At 43.8% G+C, this 19,331-nt stretch overlaps 1 protein-coding gene across 5 annotated transcripts in view; it reads right to left on the bottom strand.

Annotated features, from left to right (window-relative positions):
• Window positions 1-17,773, bottom strand: part of BCAS1 (brain enriched myelin associated protein 1) — a 53,119-nt gene extending 35,346 nt beyond the window's left edge. For all 5 annotated transcript variants that reach the window (XM_081196227.1, XM_081196229.1, XM_081196231.1 and 2 more), the window contains exons 1-4: window positions 17,623-17,773; window positions 12,195-12,274; window positions 10,613-10,700; window positions 2,234-2,802 (exon numbers count right to left, since the gene is read on the bottom strand). In XM_081196227.1, the coding sequence (XP_081052353.1) occupies window positions 2,234-2,802; window positions 10,613-10,700; window positions 12,195-12,266 (729 nt within the window). In that variant the 5' untranslated portion in view covers window positions 12,267-12,274; window positions 17,623-17,773. The remainder of the gene's footprint in view (window positions 1-2,233; window positions 2,803-10,612; window positions 10,701-12,194; window positions 12,275-17,622) is intronic.
• Between the last annotated feature and the right edge of the window lie 1,558 nt (window positions 17,774-19,331).

The raw sequence follows: 19,331 nt of genomic DNA, 5'->3' as shown, positions 1-19,331 counted from the left end.
CATGAATGCAGTTAAAATCCATGGTTTGGTGTATGTAAATAGGAGCTATAGGAATGTCCAGGACATTTTGCTGCCTGAAGCACTGGGCAATATGTTATCCCTCTCATTCCAGGGAAAGAATTTGACTAGATTGGCAGCTGAATCTTACTTCTATACAAGTGACAGAAAAACATCATTCACTGCACCAGAGGGCTTCAGGGTAGCTTTGAGGATGCAGTTCTGAGCTCCAAAACATTGCCAACCCTTCCTGCTTTCCAACATCTGTTGCTTGAGCCACCTGCCTCACTTCATTCCACAAAACTTGACTTTACCAACTGGACCAATAGAAAACTCACTGTGAACCCAAACCATGGGATGAACCACTACCAATGCTTTTTCGTCCAGTCAATAGGGGTAGTCACTGTGGTGATGTATAGATTTTTGTTGGACTACAACTCTCATCAGCTCCTGCCAGCATGGCCAATGATGATGGAAGTTGTAGTCCAACAACATCTGGAGGACACTGTGTTGGCTCCTCTTGCTATACACAGTAGTGAATTTTGTCTAGTGTGGCCTGGTTAGTTCTTTGCAGTTTTCTTGCGCAGTGAATTACCATGTCCTATAGCATGGTGACAAAAGTGTGATGTAGTTATATGTCAGTAAACAGCCAAACTAGAGAACTGAGAAATGCCAGGAAGACAAAGGAGAGTAATCCGTTAAATTTTCTGCAGAGGTTAAGGACCAACATAGAGGGGATGTAACTTCCCTCTCTCTCCAAATTCATAGAATTGTAGAGTTGGAAGGGACCCTGAGGGTCATCTAGTCCAACCCCCTGCAATTGCAGATATGTTTGGGTGGTGTGGTGTGAATTGCACCAGGGCCATAGCTGGGGAAAACATTTTCCCAATCTCAGTTGTTTCCCTGAAAGTGCTACTTGCCTTACCATGGAAAACACACAAGTACTTATGTCCTATCACTGACATTAAATGCAGAAGATCCAAGGTTCAATCCCTGCATCTCTGGTTAGGAAAAGACCTGGTGATAGAAAGACCTCTGAGATTCTAAATGATTGCTGCCAGCCAGAGTAGACAACACCAGGCTGGGTGGATCAATGTTCTGAGTTGGGATAAGATGGCTCCCTATAAGGAAAATGTAATTGGATGAAGGTCAACCATAGCCAAAATCCAGTTTGGTTTGTGTGTGCTTTAAAAAAGAAAAAAAAAGTTGGGATATCTAATCATTCACATCTTATTTAGTTTGACCTTTGGAGAGCTACTGCCGGACAGAGTGCTAAATGTAACAACAATAAATGAAGCCCTGTAACTCTCAGTAATGGAGTAAGCAACATAGGATTCTCATTACCCAGAAGTTGTTTTTTTTTAAAGCCATCAGAATGTTTGGGGGTTATGTATGAAGTATCCAAAATATATGTCGTTAGAAATAAAAGCTATTGGGTCTTTACGCTCAAAATTCAACTGCAGGCAAACTCAAAACCCAACATAAAAATAAAAAGGTGGGGTACAAGAGAGATTATTTTAAAAACTCCCCCCCCCGATTCACAGAATCCTATTAGTAGTAATTCCACCTTTTATTTTAAAGAACAACCTGCACAATAAATAGAGTTTACTTCTTTACAAGCAGGGGATGAGGTTAGTACAAAATGCATGGCTGAATTTAAACTGTAGAAATGGTTGTAATCTCAAGAGTATTAGCCAGAAATTGCTCTAGGAAAGTGAAAGAAGTCTACGTTGGTTTCACCTTGCCTTCTGCGTGTATATAGTTTCATGGTGAAACTCTATACATAAATTTGGTGGCACCTGCCTCACGCTAAGGTCACCACAAGTTGACCAATGGCTGAATCTTGAACACCAAACCCAAGGAAGATAAGAACGCAAAAACGTAAGAAAAGCATTGGTAGAAATGTCTCCAATTTTCACAACTTTTCTTATGATAGAAATATTTCAGGTAGTTGAAATTCTCACCACACCTTAATTACCATTCAGTGAGACTGTGGCGGGGAGCAGGCAATGATGCTCAGTGGGCCAAATTTGTGCTGCAGAGCTAACATTGCAGCTACAGTGGATTATTATTTCTCTCCAACAGGTGGCTGTTCCACCAATGTCACTCAACGGGGATTTAGCTTCTCATCACATTGTACAGTGTGATGCTATCTTGTCCCATTAAAAAAAACAACAAACACCTCCAGACAGACTTAATTAGAAACAAATTATACCATCCTGTTTTGTTTACTTGCCTTCCCCTGCAAGACATTCTCTGGCGTGCTTTGTAATCCTGCAGTTCCTTCTGCTGTGATGATGACACCTGGATTCTCTTCCTTCACCTCCCCTTGGCTTTGGTCTTGTGCTTTGATCTTGTCTTTCCCCCTTTCCACTTTGAAGAGTCTGTCGAAAAAGCTTAACTCTTTGGGCTTGGACAAAGCGGCATCCTCCTCCTCTGCCTTCCCCGGTGCTGTGAGTTCAATTTCACTGAGAGATTCCTCCCTTAGGTTTTTATCTGAAGCTTCCTCTGTCGCAGCTGCAGCAGGAAGGTCCACATTCTCACTCAAGGCTTTGTTCGCTTGGGGTGCTTCTGAGCTGACATCAAGCTGAGCCGATCCAGCCGATGCATTTGCTGCTTTCTCTTCGGTACGTCCTGGTACAGGCCGTGAAAATGCAAAGACAAAACGAGATTTGGCAGCTGGTGGGGCCGCCTTGGCCTCCTTCCCAAGATTATTTCCACTGGCCTCGGAGCTGGAGCTGAGCTCCATTGTCTTCTGGGAAGAAACGGCCACATTATCCTGGACAACACTCACTCTTGCATCCACTACAAGTACAAACAAGAAAACAGCAATTATCCATCATGACAGGAAAGATGCACTATTAATCATAGCTGCCTGTGTATTTAATGGACTGATTGTAAACTGCAATGGCTAAACAAGCACAGTGTGTACGTGTCATTCTCGTTACAAAGTGTGAGCTTTGGCCTATCTGTTTACACATGCAATATGGGTTGCTGAAGCCCACTGTATTGTCATTGTTGACTATTTATGGCCCACACTTTGATGACACTGGAATGCTCCCTTAAGCTGTAGGACAAGGGTGAGGAACTCTTTCTGGCCAGCTGGCCAGATCTCCCTACCTCTGGAGAACTAAATTGGAAAGGTGAGTGTCCTAGAAACAGCAGGTGATGCTGTGCTTTGAAGCCCCAACTGTTGGGACTTCAAAGTGCAACATGGAGGTTGTTTGAAAACTCTTTTGCAAACAGCTCCATGCTGCACTTTGAATGTCCAAAACCCAGATGTTTAAAGAGCAACATGGGGCTGTTTGCAAAAGGGCTTTTAAATAGCCCAGCACTGTATTTTGGCTTTGTATGTTTGCTCACAGTAGGGGGACAGGTAGATACGGCCAATTGAGCAGGATAGAACTCTCCGCTCACCAGCTGATGTGTTGAGGATTCAAGCCTGCTAGATGCAGGGGTCTCCCTGATGATAGCATAGAATGACAGGGTTAGAAGGAACCTACTGTTAATCATTTGCAGCAGTTTGGATTTGTCAAAGGCTTTGTCTCTGCATGCCCTGTGTGTTAACGGGCACAATTATTTTTTTGTTTTTAATGACAAAAGTTACAAAAGTGTAGCTTCCCAGTTATCGTTCTTTGTTGAATCATTAGAAACTGAAACCACATAAGGAACTGCATGCTGGAGAATTCAAAAGCAGAGCATGCTTTGAGTTGAGTGTAGCTAGTTCCTGAAAATGTGGGAATGGAAATCTTTAGAAATCTGATAAGTATTTGCACTGTTGTGAGAAAGATGAGATTTCTAGAAGTAAAGGCAAGATTCCCCTTGCCAGAAACAGTGTAAAATTGTCCTCAAAGGCAAAGGAAAATTGTGAGGTTTCAAGGTACAGTTTCTGAGAATTAACAATGTGGAAATGCAACAAAACCTGTTCTTTTATTGCAGAATGAATAATCTAATTGTTAACTCCCGTCAAAGCACAATAGCTGAAGGAATCTGTGTTCTTATTTGCTGTGACTATTCCAATGCTGCTTTTAAATTGGAACCAGCCCTACCTTTGGCTATTCCCCTCCCTTGAATGGCAGAGCTGAGTGTGCCAACCAGCATATCATTAACCCCCTAAAGTAGTCTACTGCTAACCTGCATTCCACTGTCTCTTGCTCTAGAGCTTGGAACTGCCACTTCAGCAGCAGCATTTGGGTGGTGTAGGTGTGGCTGTGTTGCTCCCCTGACTTCCCAACACTGTGCATCATGGATGCTTACAAGGAAGGAGGGTGGGTGGGTGGCAAGGCAGCAGGGAGCTTGGCAGGTACAGGCCTGGTGGCAGAGCGAATCTGATGCTCCTGCTACCAGGCCTGCACTGTGCTGAACTCTTTACTGCCTTGGCCAACCCACTCTCCCAGTTGGACCATCAGGACAGCAACACAGCCACACCTGCCCTGCTCTGCCAGCTGCTGCTGATCAGCAGTGGAGCAGGCCATATTCCAGGAGGCTCCATCCTTTCCTAGCACTTAGCCCAGGTCCTGATTTGAGGTGTTACATGTGCTTCACCCTCCTCTCAAATAGCTCACATGCGTGTTCCTCAGACTTGGGTCTCCAACTGTTTTTGGACTACAACTCCCATCATCCCTAGCTAGCAGGACCAGTGGTCAGGGATAATGGGAACTGTGGTTCCAAAACAACTGGAGGCGCAAATTTAGGAAATCCTGAGTTAGCTGGACTTTCTTTCTTTTCTGCCCTTGTAAACCTGGGGGTGGGTGTTAAGGGAAGATCCAAGGGCCAGCCAAGAACCCAAGCAGTCCTGGGGCCAGATTGTTAAGGTCCTCAGGGCCGTTAGTGGTGCAGAGATCTGCTGAGGGATCGCACTCTTTCTCCTCCTTCTCCAAGGAGAGAGAGAGCCTTGATTCCAGGACTGGGTAGAGCTGAACCATGACTTCCTACCACTCTGTTGTCCTTAATAGCACCTTGTCCTTGGTCTGGGGCCATCCCTGCAATCCTCAAGCTCCCTTGAGTCACTGTTGTCCTATCCCTGAACCTCCTTAGAAAGGCCTTAATTTGAGAATTCTGGTTCTAGAGCAATGGATCAAAAAACCTGCCATAAACTCTCATTAATCAACATGTACAAGGCAGCAGGATCTAGCCTGAAAATGGCGTCCTTTCACTCACGCAAGTGAAATCAAGCACAAAGATAAAAGCCTGCCACGGTCGATTGACATACCTTTGATTTCAGAAACTACACCGAGGCAAGACAGACATGAAAATCATTTCTAAATGCGTTTCTTAAACAGCTGTGGAAAGACATGAGCCAAGTGTACAAGACAAAGCAGGAAAATGGAAAGATCCCACTGTGATGATGCCTTTGCAGCTGTGAACTAGCAAAGCATTATAGGAATGGGGCTTATTTCAGGGTGTCTAGAACCATCGGCAAAATGGAAAAGAAAGTGATCGTGAGCAATATTCACATGATATTTAACAGTCACCACTTTCCATTTCAAGCTCTGTTGCATGAACATGTTTGCACAGCTTGTGACCCACCAAGGTTGAATTTCACCAAGTAGTACTTATGTTTGATGCATATTCTGTAGCTGGTCCAAACAATCCAGGATCGGCTAATAAACCCAGCTAATTAACTGCCCCACGAGAATCACAGATATTGGCTTTCCTCCCCATTCACATCTGTGTGGCAGAATCTAGCTAGAAATGCATCTTCACTGAACACATACAGTTCCACCTCTAAGAGGCATCTGGCTCACATCAGCCCCAGCCAGTATGATAAATGATGGGAGTTCACAACATCTGGAAGCTCCCAAGTTAGCCACCCCTGGTCTAGACATAGCTTTCAGCCTATTCATATGACCCAACTTCTATTATAATAATGTGAACTGCCCTGAGAACCATGGATGAAGGGTGGTATACAAATTTAATAAATAATAATGACAAGCTGGGTATTTTAGCTGCAGAATCAGGCCATATAACAAAGCAGGTAGACTCCACTGGGTCCACAGATGAAGAGGGCAACTTTTCAGGCTCTGGAGCTCCACCAGAACACAGGAATAGCTTGGACACATTGACTATCTGGGTTGCTTTTGTTATTTTAGCCGATTGGTAAACTTACTGCCACCCATTTACTAAATATGCTGCTAAATACACACAAGCCAGGGTGCTATGAAGTCTGGGAAAGTATCAACAAGATGAAAGATACAGAGAAAGAATCAGAAATTGTAAATTTGATGGCGCTGCATGATGTCTTTGTTTCTCTATAGTTTCCTTTGGCATCACTAGGATACATTGTTCTTTGTCACTTTATGATGGGGCACTTTATTTGTGAATACTTCATTCTCTTGCTCATGAGGAGGATCTAGAAAGCTTAGCTGGAGCTTGGCCGCTTATTGGTCTTGATCTGCAAATGGTATAAATGTGTATGGAGTAATTGTGAACTGGGACTGGTTATGTTTGCTCCATATAATTTTCCTTTGCATGGTGTGGGGAGTGGGAGTAAGAGTAAGACATCATCTTTCTTACCCACTAACTCACCCATTTGATGCCCCTGCCCTGCAGAGGAGACTTCCTGGGAGCCTCATGGAAAACACTTTGAGGTTCCTAAAGACCTCAGTACTGTATAGAAGCTATCAATATCTGTTTATAGACACATGCTACACCTTAACTTTCTCAGCAGGGTTCTTGTTGTTTGACTCTTAACCAGCACCTGTTTTTAGTTTGTAAGTAGCTTAACAGAGTAATGCAACATTTCTTGAAAATCAAGATCTAGCACATTTCAGATTATCTTGCAATGATTTATGGTTTTCTTAAATTATGCATGCCAGTGCAGTAAACAAGTGCCAGTTTTTCAGAAAGACTAGGCTTGTTTTTTGAGAGAAAGGGCTTCACTTATTTGCCCTGGCAGAAAGGGTTATTAATCCATGGCATTTAGGCCAACATCTCAAATTAGGGCTTTGAATACACAATTGTGCCTTCAGCCATGACTACACGTTAAGAGGCATATAAATGGCTTCATGCACCTTGAAGCAAAGGTGCAACTCCAAATATCACACCACTGCCTTTGAGAAAGGGAGTGCAGAACTTTTTCCCCACTTTCATTTGTGGGCAAGGCTAGATACAAACATGGATAAAGCGTGACGGCTATATTGCTGACATCTCCTTGTGTTTGTGTGAAACAATAGAGAATGATTTTACTTTTAGCATATAGGGCAGGTGTGTAAAAATACTTCCTGTGCTATGATGTTAAATAACAGGAAGGCCTTGAGAGATGCACAGTTTTGAATGCTGTGTGGGACCCAACAACTTGGAAGCAACTATCCACATAAGCCAAGTGTCTTGGGGTTCAGCTAAAATTTGATGCATCAGAATGATGTGTGCTGGATGTGGCACCATAAGACAGACAGCAAACAGCTGCAAAAACATGCTGCTTAATGAAAGAAATGCTTCTGATTTAATACAGACATGGGGCAGAGGGAAGTACGTGCTTATCTTTTTAATCAAGATCGCCATTAAAACAAGCGTTACTATCTTCAGAGAAGCTTTATGTGAACAGCTGCACTTGTTCAGGTTGTTACACAAAACAAGTTAAATGACACCAAGCCTGCACACCTGTTGTCTGTATTCTGACAATTGCTTGACATCCCCTCCTGTTTTGTTTTTGTTTTTTGCTTTTCCTGTTTTATAGTCCTAGCAGAAAACAAAAACAGGAGGCTTATCAACCCCCAGGTGTTGGGCTGTTTCTGCTTGTTGTGCTACAGAACTGGGGTCACCAAACTTTTTGGGCCCATGGGCACATTTGGATTTTTGAGGGAGTGCTGTGCACTCAGTAGGATTCAGTCGGATTCAGTAAAATTAATCTAATCTTTGAAGAAGAGAAGAAGAGTTTTGGATTTGGTATGCCACTTTATCACTACCCGAAGGAGTCTCAAAGTGGCTAACATTCTCCTTTCCCTTCCTCCCCCACAACAAACACTCTGTGAGGTGAGTGGGGCTGAGAGACTTCAGAGAAGTGTGACTAGCCCAAGGTCACCCAGCAGCTGCATGTGGAGGAGCGGGGAAGCGAACCCGGTTCACCAGATTATGAGTCCACCGCTCTTAACCACGACACCACACTGAAAAGCATATAGAGTAAAATGGGAAGTGAGAAAGAACAGCACTCTTCTGATTTCCTTCTTCAACACTTCATATCCCTCCAAGGGGGGTGGGAGAGTATAGGCATTGTCATCAGAACATAAGGAGAGCCCTGCAGGATCAGTTCAGTAGCCCATCTAGTCAAGCATCCTGTTCCCAAAGTGACCACCCAGATGTCTGCAGGAAACCCATGAGGAAACTCAAAGACAAGAACACTCTCTACCACCACTTTATGACCAGGGCATAGGGGCTCAGAGGTTTCAAACACACCAGGGGAAGACTTCAAGGGCACCATGTTGGTGACCTCTGTTTACAAGTTGAAGAAGACTCCCATTGTCCTTGTGTGTGCATACACACAAGACGGGCAGACATAAGCACGGCAAATGTCAATCCTCTTTTGCAGAGAGCATGGTCTGGCAGACAAGCCAACTTCTGAATGAGTCAGAGAAAGAAGTCAAATACCATTAATCACTCTGAGTTAACACCCACAACTTATATATGATATTGACGTATCTGCTTTTTGTGCTGCGCCTGAACCTCCACCTATGTACTGTACACAGAGAAGAGTCAAGTGACCAATAAATAAATCAAATATAAGCAGAGCTATGGAGAATAGGCAAAATAAAAAAATTCCTTCCAGTAGCACCTTAAAGACCAACTAAGTTAGTTCTTGGTATGAGCTTTCGTGTGCATGCACACTTCTTCAGATATATTCTTCTTCTGTATCTGAAGAAGTGTGCATGCACACGAAAGCTCATACCAAGAACTAACTTAGTTGGTCTTTAAGGTGCTACTGGAAGGAATTTTTTTATTTTGACTATGGCAGACCAACACGGCTACCTATCTGTATATGGAGAATAGGGTTCATTTGTAGACTGGTGCCATCAGAATATGGACAGCCATTTTGAAACAATCCCCTGGAGGTCTGTTTGTGGGAATGTTATGCAGAAATTAGTCCACACAAATTTGTCTGTTCATGGGATCCAGTAGTAATCTAGTAACCTGTTCACAGACACACCCAGGAAGCTCTGCAGTCCCCATCCCAATCGTTACATTGGAAGGTTGCCCTAAAGCCCAAAGCAAAAAGCATCCAAACCCTTTATAGGCTAGGAGTTTGGAAGAATTCAAACTTTGCCTTGTTTTTCTATTATACGGTTTCAAAGGAAAACAAAACCAGCTAGGCCACACCCCTCCTTCCTGCTTGTCTGCTGGCAATGATCAGCTTTCCCTCAAATCATGTCTAGCTTTATGTTTTGCAACATGTCCCTCTCTCTTCCCCTATCACTTTTCCTGATGATTTTAGATTAAAGTTGCACTCATTTTGGGAAGTGAGTCATTACAGACCCCAAGTGGAATCACTTGATCACATTAAGGGCCAGCTGTATTAATATTCACTGCATGACACATATGCAGCTCTCTGTTTTGCAAATAGATTCCCATACATTGATCCTAAACACACACTTTCATAAATGCAGCAAACTAGCCATGCAGAAGCCACACAGCTCGTACTAAGCAGGCAGGTGTTTCCTCGGGGGTGTGATAAACGATGTGGTTTTGTCTTACATGGTTTTATCTCATGCATGTTTTATAAAAGCTTCCTGGCTTGTCATTGTTTCTGGCTCCCAGCCTTTGCCTATAATATACTATAGCATATAGTGCGGACTGTATACCAATATGATTAATGTCTGCTTAATTTGTATGATTTACATACGTCTCCTGTGAAAAGGAATGCCAGAGAGAAATGCCAAAGAGATCGTATCTTTTATTGGTCTGAACTGCAATCAGTATAGGAAGAGGCAAACTGATAAATGACACAGAATAAAAAGTATTTTGTTTCTAGACAATGATCTGAGTGAAATAACTAAGAAACACCTATTGTCCCCATATGTGTCCAAGAATAAGGGCTGGATTATATGTAGCAATCACGTAGAGCTGTCCTGAACACTCTATCCATTGCAGCTAGCAAAGTGTTTGAACAGAAGAAGAAGAAGAGTTTGGATTTGATATCCTGCTTTATCACTACCCGAAGGAGTCTCAAAGCGGCTAACATTCTCCTTTCCCTTCCTCCCCCACAACAAACACTCTGTGAGGTGAGTGGGGCTGAGAGACTTCAAAGAAGTGTGACTGGCCCAAGGTCACCCAGCAGCTGCATGTGGAGGAGCGGAGACGCGAACCCGGTTCCCCAGATTACAAGTCTATCGCTCTTAACCACGACACCACACTGGCTCTCCACCAGTGAACACCTAGATAAGCAGAACACCTGGATTAGCAGAGGTTGACCCACTAATGTGCATCACAAAGGCACATTCTCATATCAGATTACATAACAACTGTCCCCTAAAATCTTGCACATTTTTATACCTAGGAAGTGAACATTTGCATAAATGTTTGCAAGTGGATTTCTCTTTGCACAGGGGGCTTATTTAAATCAGCTGGAGTTGGAGGGCCAATCCAGAAATGGGCATGACAGCCTTTCCTTCTCTGAACATACCTGCATCACCATTTGCAGAAGGAACAGTCTGTACAGTCGGGATTGTGACAGGTCCATTCTTAAGGTTTTCAGGAGGTTCAGATGAAACCTAGAGCATCAGACTGAAGGTTAGTCATTGAAACTGCTTGGTCACAAACCCTTGCACAATTTTGAACACTGCAGTAATAAACCCTGACTCGGTTCAGAAGAGAGTGGTTCATTATTACCTTGGGCTTGTGCATTCCCTCTTTCCTCTCCCTGTTCCCATCATGCCCTTTACATCAGAACTGGGCAAACTACGTTTTGCTCAAACCAGTTTTCCAGGCTCAGGTGTGTAACAAGAAACCATGGCTTGCCATTAAACTAGAAGTCAGGGAAAGAATGAGGAAATGTGAGTAGAGGAAGGTAGCCTAAGATGTGCAAGCATGAAAGAATTCTGGGCACTGGAGTTCACCCCTCAACGAGTTACAATTCCTGGCAACCCTTAACAAATTACAGTGGAACCTTGGTTCTCGAACAGCTTAGCTGACAAACAAATCAGCTCTTGAACCCAGAAGCGTTCCAGTTTTCAAACTTTTTTGGAAGCCGAACATCAGACACAGCTTCCGCTTGACTGCAGGAAGCTGCTGCAGCCAATCAGAAGCAGCACCTTGGTTTTCGAACGTTTTGGGAGTCAAACGGACTTCCGGAATGGATTACATTTGAGAACCGAGTTACCACTGTACAATGCCTAGAGTGCTTTGAGGGAAAGAATGTGCTTTAAATGTATAGTGTGTTTGCATCCTGGGAGGAGATGTGTGGTTGAAGGAGACTCAGCTATGGAATTCTTAAATTTACTTTTGTACTTGGATCACTCCCAATTCTATTTGGGTATTTCGACAAACAAATAGCATGGGACTTGACCCTTCTGAGCCGCAAAGCTTTGTCTATCCCTGGTTGGTGTTCTATTTGCTTACCTAATCATCGTTTAGCTAGAGATCCACCCTGTTCACTGCTGCCCTTCACAGTCCTTGTTTAATGTATCCCATCCCTACCACCACCCTGGAGCCTTTTCCTTACATGTGCCATTTTTATAGGTAGAGGCATCCATCCAGGATGCACATATCCCTGCAATTTCCCAACACAGTACAAAACACAAAAGCAAAATTTAAATGCTGCATAGCTGGGTCTCCATCTCCTCCCAGTCTCTAAATACAGACTTCATTTCTTTCAGCCCAACAAGCATAGTGTGGGGCTGTCAGAGACACAATTTGTGCCATGGGTAGGCAAACCAAGGCCCAGGGGCCGGATCCGGCCCAATTGCCTTCTCAATCTGGCCCACAGACGCTCCGGGAATAAGTGTGTTCTTACATGAATAGAATGTGCCCTTTTATTTAAAATTCATCTCTGGGTTATTTGTGGGGCTTGCCTGGTGTTTTTACATGAGTAGTGGGGGATAGGAATTCATTCATATATATTTTTCCAAAAGATAGTCCAGCCCCTAACAAGGTCTGAGGGACAGTGGACCAGCCCCCTGCTGAAAAAGTTTGCTGACCCCTGGCGTCTGCATTTTCAATACAATTTGACCAGACAAAGCAGAACAAATAAATCTACAGATTTTTACCTCTGAATATGCTGTTATGTGAACAGGTTCGTCGTCTTCAGGTTCCCTTTGCATGGACATTGTGTTTCCCATAGTGGATGCTGTGTTTGAGAAAATACAGAATTTAGGAAACATGGGATTGACTGAGCAGCCTTTAGAGCAGGGATGTATTTGAAGGACCCTATGGGGATGTGAGAGACACTAAACCATAGTTCGTATTCTCACATACACCACCACTTCTCTGAGTTGTTGAGAAGTTTCAGATGCATCTGTTTACCCAGTTTTAAATTACCTTTGGGAGGTGGTTACTGGAGGCTTAGTGGCATTAGGCAGTATTTACATGTATTAACAAATGTACGGGCCATAGGCGCCGACTCCATGGGGCTTGAGGGGGCTCGAGCCCCCTCAAAAATTTTTTTGGGGGGGCTCAGCCCCCCCAATAATCTCGGGCGGGCGCCCTTCCAGCAGAGCGCCGCCGCCGTCCCCCGCCGCCTCCTCCTCACCTGCTCCTTCGCCAGCCAGCCAGCCGCGCGCCCTAATCGGAGGCACTGCCGGAAATCCCGCGAGAACAGGGGAATCCCGACTGGCCACACCTCCCAGCCAGCCAATCGGCTGGCTGGGGGGGCGTGGCTTGCCCTATTTAGGGCCGGAGCCACTTTATTTGCATATTCATGAGCTTATTTATTATTCATGAGCTTTCCCGGGCCCCCCCAATATTTTTTCTAAGTCCGCGTCCCTGGTACGGGCAGAGCACAGGTGGAAGCACAGCTTAACTTACAAATACTCCGCCGGACAGTGAAAGTCATAGAACCATAGATTCATAGAATTGTAGGCCTGGAAGGGACCCAAAGGGGCATCTATTCTACCCCTGTGCAATCCACTGTACCCACATAGGACCTCTTGAGAGAGGCAGGCTGCACCTCAAGATACTGTTAGCTTACAGAGCCCAAACTCAGCTCTGTCTCATCACCTATTTCAAAATGTAGTCTTGCGCTTTTCACACACAAACACCTAGATCACATCATCCTTAGCTGGGGTGGGGAAGGTGTTGCTCTTCCCATTTGAAAAACTACAGATGCTTTATCAATAAGCAATTGTTCAACAATTTAGTCCCATGGAATCAACATCACATGTAAATCCCTAGCCATTAATCTGCAGTTCCCCTAAACAATAAATGTCCCATTAAGGAAGTCTCCAGCAGTACTTCTGACACCATTAACCCTATCCTGTTCAAACCCAGATCTGTTGCTCATGTGGTAGAGACAAGGCATGACACCTTTGTGCTCCATCATGCAAATTATGTTCACAACATAAGGAATAAGGAGAGTCCTGGTGAATCAGGCCAAATGCTCATCTTGTCTAGCATCCTATTCTCACAGGGACCAACCAGATGCCTATGAGAAGCCTGCAAGCTGGACTAGAGCCAGGCAAAATCCCTTGAGGATGTGCAGAGCAGGGCTGGTATGGGCATGTGGCCTGGAAAGCCCCAATAGCTGGACAGAGGAGAGGAGGGCTGAGGTCTCTCACTCCTAATGTACAGCATGTATTTTACCAATGGCATATAAAGCTGCCTTATGACATTGGTATGTCTAACTCAATACTGCCTACACTGACTGAATCTTTCCTAGCCCGACCCAGAAATTCCACAGGCTGAACCTGGGAGTTGTTGGAGCCTAGCTTTTACAGCATTATGAAAATGCAAAGAAAGAAAGATAGCACCGAATAAATCAAATCAAACTACTCACTAAAAATGAAGTGAACAAGAGAGACATTGTGTGGTCCCTTAAGCAGATCTCACTTGGAAGGGATTTCCACAATAATTCAAAAAGTACCTGAAAGTTAGGCAGGAAAATTTAATGCCCCACACCAAACTGTTCACTTTTGTATTTTAATTTGCACTGCCTTTGCACATGATTGGGGCAGACCTACTTGCAAAAGCGTGAGTCTGTCACCATCAAGTATCATCCACTTTGATTAATTGATTGATTGATTGATTGATTGGACAAGTTTATTTATATGACTCTTTTCCACAGTGAACGGTGCCCAAAGGGGCTTACAGCAATATTCAAATCATAAAAATACATAACATTGGAAATACAAACATACAAAATGCAGAACATGTCAGTAAATTCAAGAATGACAAAAATCAACAATTGGGCAAATGCAGAATAAATTCAATCCTGCAAAAAAACCACACACACACACAAAAACCCACAATCAAAATCTAGGCTTAAGTACATAACATTACAAAGCAAACTAGAGTTAGTCAGCTGCCCAAAGTTTGCTTAGCAACGGACAACCCTGCATGATGTATACAATATCTAATACAATGCAAAAGGCAGGAGGTTTCGTCACCAAATTCAGGAATATGAAGTTTGGATCATGAGCCTTGAAGCCTTAGGTGCCAACCTGCCTGGGGAAAAATGTGGAACATGTGAAATATGTCAGACACGTGACTTATTGCTAAGCAAATATCCGGCTGCGCAGCCAGCAGTGGCACTCAGTAGACGGATGCTCCTGCCTGTGTACACACCCGAGGGGAAAGAAGGGTTGGCAACCTGTAGAAACGCTGGTTTGGCATTTCCGCAATTGTCTTGCTGGTCCCATGAAATGTGTACCAAATGGTGCCCACCACAAATCTGGAGGGCAAAGTTTTCTATCTGTCTCTACTCTGTGTTGAAAGCAATTTCTCTGCTTCAGAGCCGACCGCTAAGGGAAGGGACTGGGATTAGTCACTCAGAGTAAACAAGAACCACCCTTGAACAATTCAAGCAGGCACCCAGCTGAGCTCACGTCCTATTTGAAGCCTCTGCGATTTCTGCTTGGCCTTGAAGGCAAGCCTCCAGATTGCTCATTCCCTGTGTTGAATTCTCCTAACGAGGGAAACTCACACATTGGACTCCAAAGGCAAACAGGTCATGGGAACTTTGAAAGGGGGAAAGTGGATCAGGGGAGGGCGATTTGGAGCAGAAAAACGACTGGCAGTGGAAAGGGTTAAGCAACCCCTCTTCACCTGCTACATCTCTAGTCATGCCTCCTTTTCTTCAGAAAAAGCAGGGATCAGGGCTTGTTAACGTAATAATGTTCATTGCCCCTGCTTGCCTCTGTTCCTTGCTTGCTTGTATGCAGGTTGTACTTGGCTGACCAGTGTAATGTGCAAGTCAGAATACTGTGGGCACTTCCAAACCATTGCTATTTTCAGATGGGATTCAATCATTACCGGCAAATTCAGGTTGCACAAAGATTTGGTGATCTCGTGCAACAAACCTGCCTCCCCCCATCAGACTTTTTTTTTTTTTTGCTATATGAAAAATGATGGGGAAACACACTGTAAAGTGTGGACAACATTTATTCTACACAAATCAGGGTGAACGCTCAGTAAGCAGGTAATCTGGAAGTGCCATGTGTCACGAACGCAATGCTGCAATGCTCTGGAATTTCCTGGCCTATTCACAACATTGCAAATTCATAGAGGTTGCAAGCAGGGTCAGTGCCAGGCAATTGCTGAAATGCCCTCTAGCAGAATTCCCGTGCATCCCTGGGGCCCAATGTCTGGCTTACCTCGCAGAGGCAGCACTTGGATGTAGGGAGTGAGGTGCCAATTTAATCTCATATAATGCATCTGCTGCACTGTTGCACCATAACTGTGTGAGACATCAGATAGTAGATTGCTGGTCATAGGGTCAGGCCTGACCTAGCTGGGCAATGTGATCTGTCATTTTAATTTCCCACAATGCCCTGGGAGCAACACTACACCAGAGGTAGTAAATGGGCAAGTGGAGCCTTGGCAGCTGCCCAAGGATTCTGGCTGCTGGTGCCACCTGTGGCTGCTAATATGAGCTGGAGGGGAGAAGAAAAAGGAAATTTGCAGCCAGTTGTAACATGTGAATTGGTTCCAAATATGGCATACTTAGCCAACGTATTTATATAATTCATGAGAATGCACTACATTCCTCCACAGAGCCCACCTTTCCCATGAAGTACTTTTCAATGAAAGAAATCAAAGCAATTCCGAATTCAGGGTTGATTTGTGCATTACAATACACTGGCAAGAGGAGATGTGCAAAACCATTTGTGCAACCTCTGTCAACACTTCTGAGTATTGTGCAAAGGGTGAAGTATGCAAGCTGCATTCTCTTGCCGACAGTATAATGCTCAAATTGTGCAAACTCCAAAAGTGTGAAAAGGTGTGTGTGAGGTTCCTAGCCGTGTCTTATTATAAAGCATGGAACATCTCATAATCTGGACTCACTCCGTTTGAAATGTGTCTCTCTATCTCAGCCTCAGTTACCTTTTATAAAATGGGAATGATAGTAATCAACTTTAGAAGAGTGTTGTGAAAATGATTAAGAAAATGCTTTTTTTAAAAAAAGATGACCCCTTACACCAGCTAAGCTACACACAGTGTAAGTAAACAACTAGAGGAACAACTGCTGCCACTACTATTTTTTTACACTGTCTTTAATGCTTTTTTTTTATTTTGCTGTGACCTAACCGGAGACCTTCTATAATTAAAACAACAATAACAAATAGTGATAATATAATACCACCATCACCTTTGGTAGTCATGTCCAAAACTCAGATGATAATAGGCAGAAATACTCCAATGTATTGGATTCCTGGCTGCATCATCACATTAAAACTTATTATAGTATGTTTAGATGCAGAGACTATACCAAAATGAGAAGGAAGATATAGCTATGGTTCTATATAAGTCACTTCAACCTGTATACAGCTCTCGTGTTATATTTTCATTTACCCCAGCCTTCCACCAAGGGGCTCCAAGCAAGAAGCATAGTCCATTTTTTCCTTACAACAACCCTGTGAGGTAGATTAGCCTGGAGATAGTAACTGGGCAAAGTGATCTTCCATGCCTGAGCTGGGATCGCATCAATATCCCACTGAGATCCAGTATGATGTGGCAGCTAGAGTGTTGGAATTGACTCGGAGAGTCCTAGGCTTGAATCTCAGTTCACAGAGTGACCCCTGAGCCCATCGCCCTCCTAATCTGCCTCACAGGGTTATTGTGAGAATGAAGTAGCCTGCCCTAAGATAAAGTATCGTTGCTTTGGATCCTCTGCGATATTGCAAGGGACCCTTAAGCACACCACCTTCCTTCTGCGACCCTTAAGAAATCTGAGATTGCTTGTGTAGTTGAGCTGGCCTTATCCCCTATCAGAGATCTGATTTCAACAAGGGCAGGAGGAATGATTCTACTCTAAGGCAGAAGCAAGAAGGAACAGCACACACACACACACATAGCCATGTTGACAGGCAAACAAAACAACACTGTTTTGCAGCTCCAGAAACTGGCAAAATCCCATAGGAAGGGCCATCCTTCAGCTTTCTTAATGCCTTGGGGCAGGGGAGAGAGGAGGAGGAGGAGGAAATGCTCCAAGCCTGAAAGCTCTGAGAAGACCATAGCAACAAAAAGAAAAGGACAGCTTACCCTGGGTGCTTTTCCGCCAAGACCCTGCACTGCTGCGTAGTTCTCTCGGAGCTGTTCAGGAAGAGGTGCTGCAGTTTACAAAAGTCCTTCCCAGAGGCCAACAGGTGCCTTGCTGTGCCTTGGGCAATCTTCCGTACGAAATAGCGCAAACACTGGGTTAGCCACATATGGAGAGGGTGGAGTCCCTGCTCAAGTATTTTTGCTTCCTGGCTTCCAGGGCCACCCAAACCTGTTCAGTTACAAGCGTCCTTTTCTGGAGTTGATGATGCCTGTTAACTCCGTGTGAGTAAAATAAAAGTCTGCACAGTCAGGTATCATGCACTCCTTGTACTCTGAATGCAACTTAAGGAGATGTTTGTGCAGAGGTAAATCACAACAAGTTCCCTTTTTTAAAAAAAAGATTTTTTTATTGATTTCCACAAGCTTTACAAATTTACTTAAATTTCAATATATGTTTTTTCTAATATTTTGACTTCCCACCCTTATCTCTGTGATGTTTTTATTCCCACCTTATAACTATTGCTTTATATAACATACTTTTATCTAATACAATTATCCTCTACAGTGGTACCTCGGGTTACAGATGCTTCAGGTTACAGACGTTTCAGGTTACAGACTCCGCTAACCCAGAAATAGTACCTTGGGTTAAGAACTTTGCTTCAGGATGAGAACAGAAATCGCACGGTGGCAGCGGGAGGCCCCATTAGCTAAAATGGTACCTCAGGTTAAGAACAGTTTCAGGTTAAGAACGGACTCCAGAACGAATTAAGTTCTTAACCCAAGGTACCACTGTATTTCACTTATCATTGTTTTCATCCTGCTGCTCATAATTCGAACCCTGACCACATTTTCATTTGACTGTAGCAGCTCTTCAAATAGTCCAAAAATGGAAAATATCATTTTCCATGAACAGTTCCATAAATAGTTCAACTCTTTTATCTCTTATTTTTGCTGTTAATTTCTCCATTTCCACATAGTCCATTAACTTTTGAAGCCATTCCTCCTTGGTTAGTACTTATCATTCTTTCCATTTCTGTGCATACAGGATTCTGGCTGCTGTTATTGCTTATGTAAATAGTTTAACCATCTTTTTCAGAACCTCCGTCCCTATTATCCCTAAGAGGAAAGCTTCAGGACTTTTGAGAATAACCAATTTGAACATTTTGCATGTAAATCACACTGAGTGCCATATCCATAAGATAAAGGTGGAAAGGATAAAAAGGAAGCAGGATATAAAAAGTTAAGGGTTACACACACACACACACACACACACACACACGGTATTGCTGAGGAGAGTCCCAAGGGAAACATGGAGAGCCACCTTTGGCCCACAGCGTTTCCAGGGGTCAGCAAACTTTTTCAGCAGGGGGCCGGTTCACTGTCCCTCAGATCTTGTGGGGGGCTGGACTATATTTTGAAAAAAAGAATGAATGAATTCCTATGCCCCACAAATAACCCAGAAATGCATTTTAAATAAAAGCACACATTCTACTCATGTAAAAACACCAGGCAGGCCCCACAAATAACCCAGAGATGCATTTTAAATAAAAGAACACATTCTACCCATATAAAAACATGCCGATTCCCGGACTATCCGCAGGCCAGATTTAGAAGGCGATTGGGCCGGATCCGGCCCCTGGGCCTTAGTTTGCCTACCCATGGTTTAGGCCATCCTGGATCTCCAGGAATTATTAGGAATAATGAGCAAT

Source organism: Podarcis bocagei, assembly GCF_964188305.1.
Source record: "Podarcis bocagei genome assembly, chromosome: 5".
Taxonomy (NCBI): domain Eukaryota; kingdom Metazoa; phylum Chordata; class Lepidosauria; order Squamata; family Lacertidae; genus Podarcis; species Podarcis bocagei.
The sequence above is the reverse complement of the archived record's forward strand: the minus strand, read 5'-3'. Positions and strand labels throughout refer to the sequence as shown.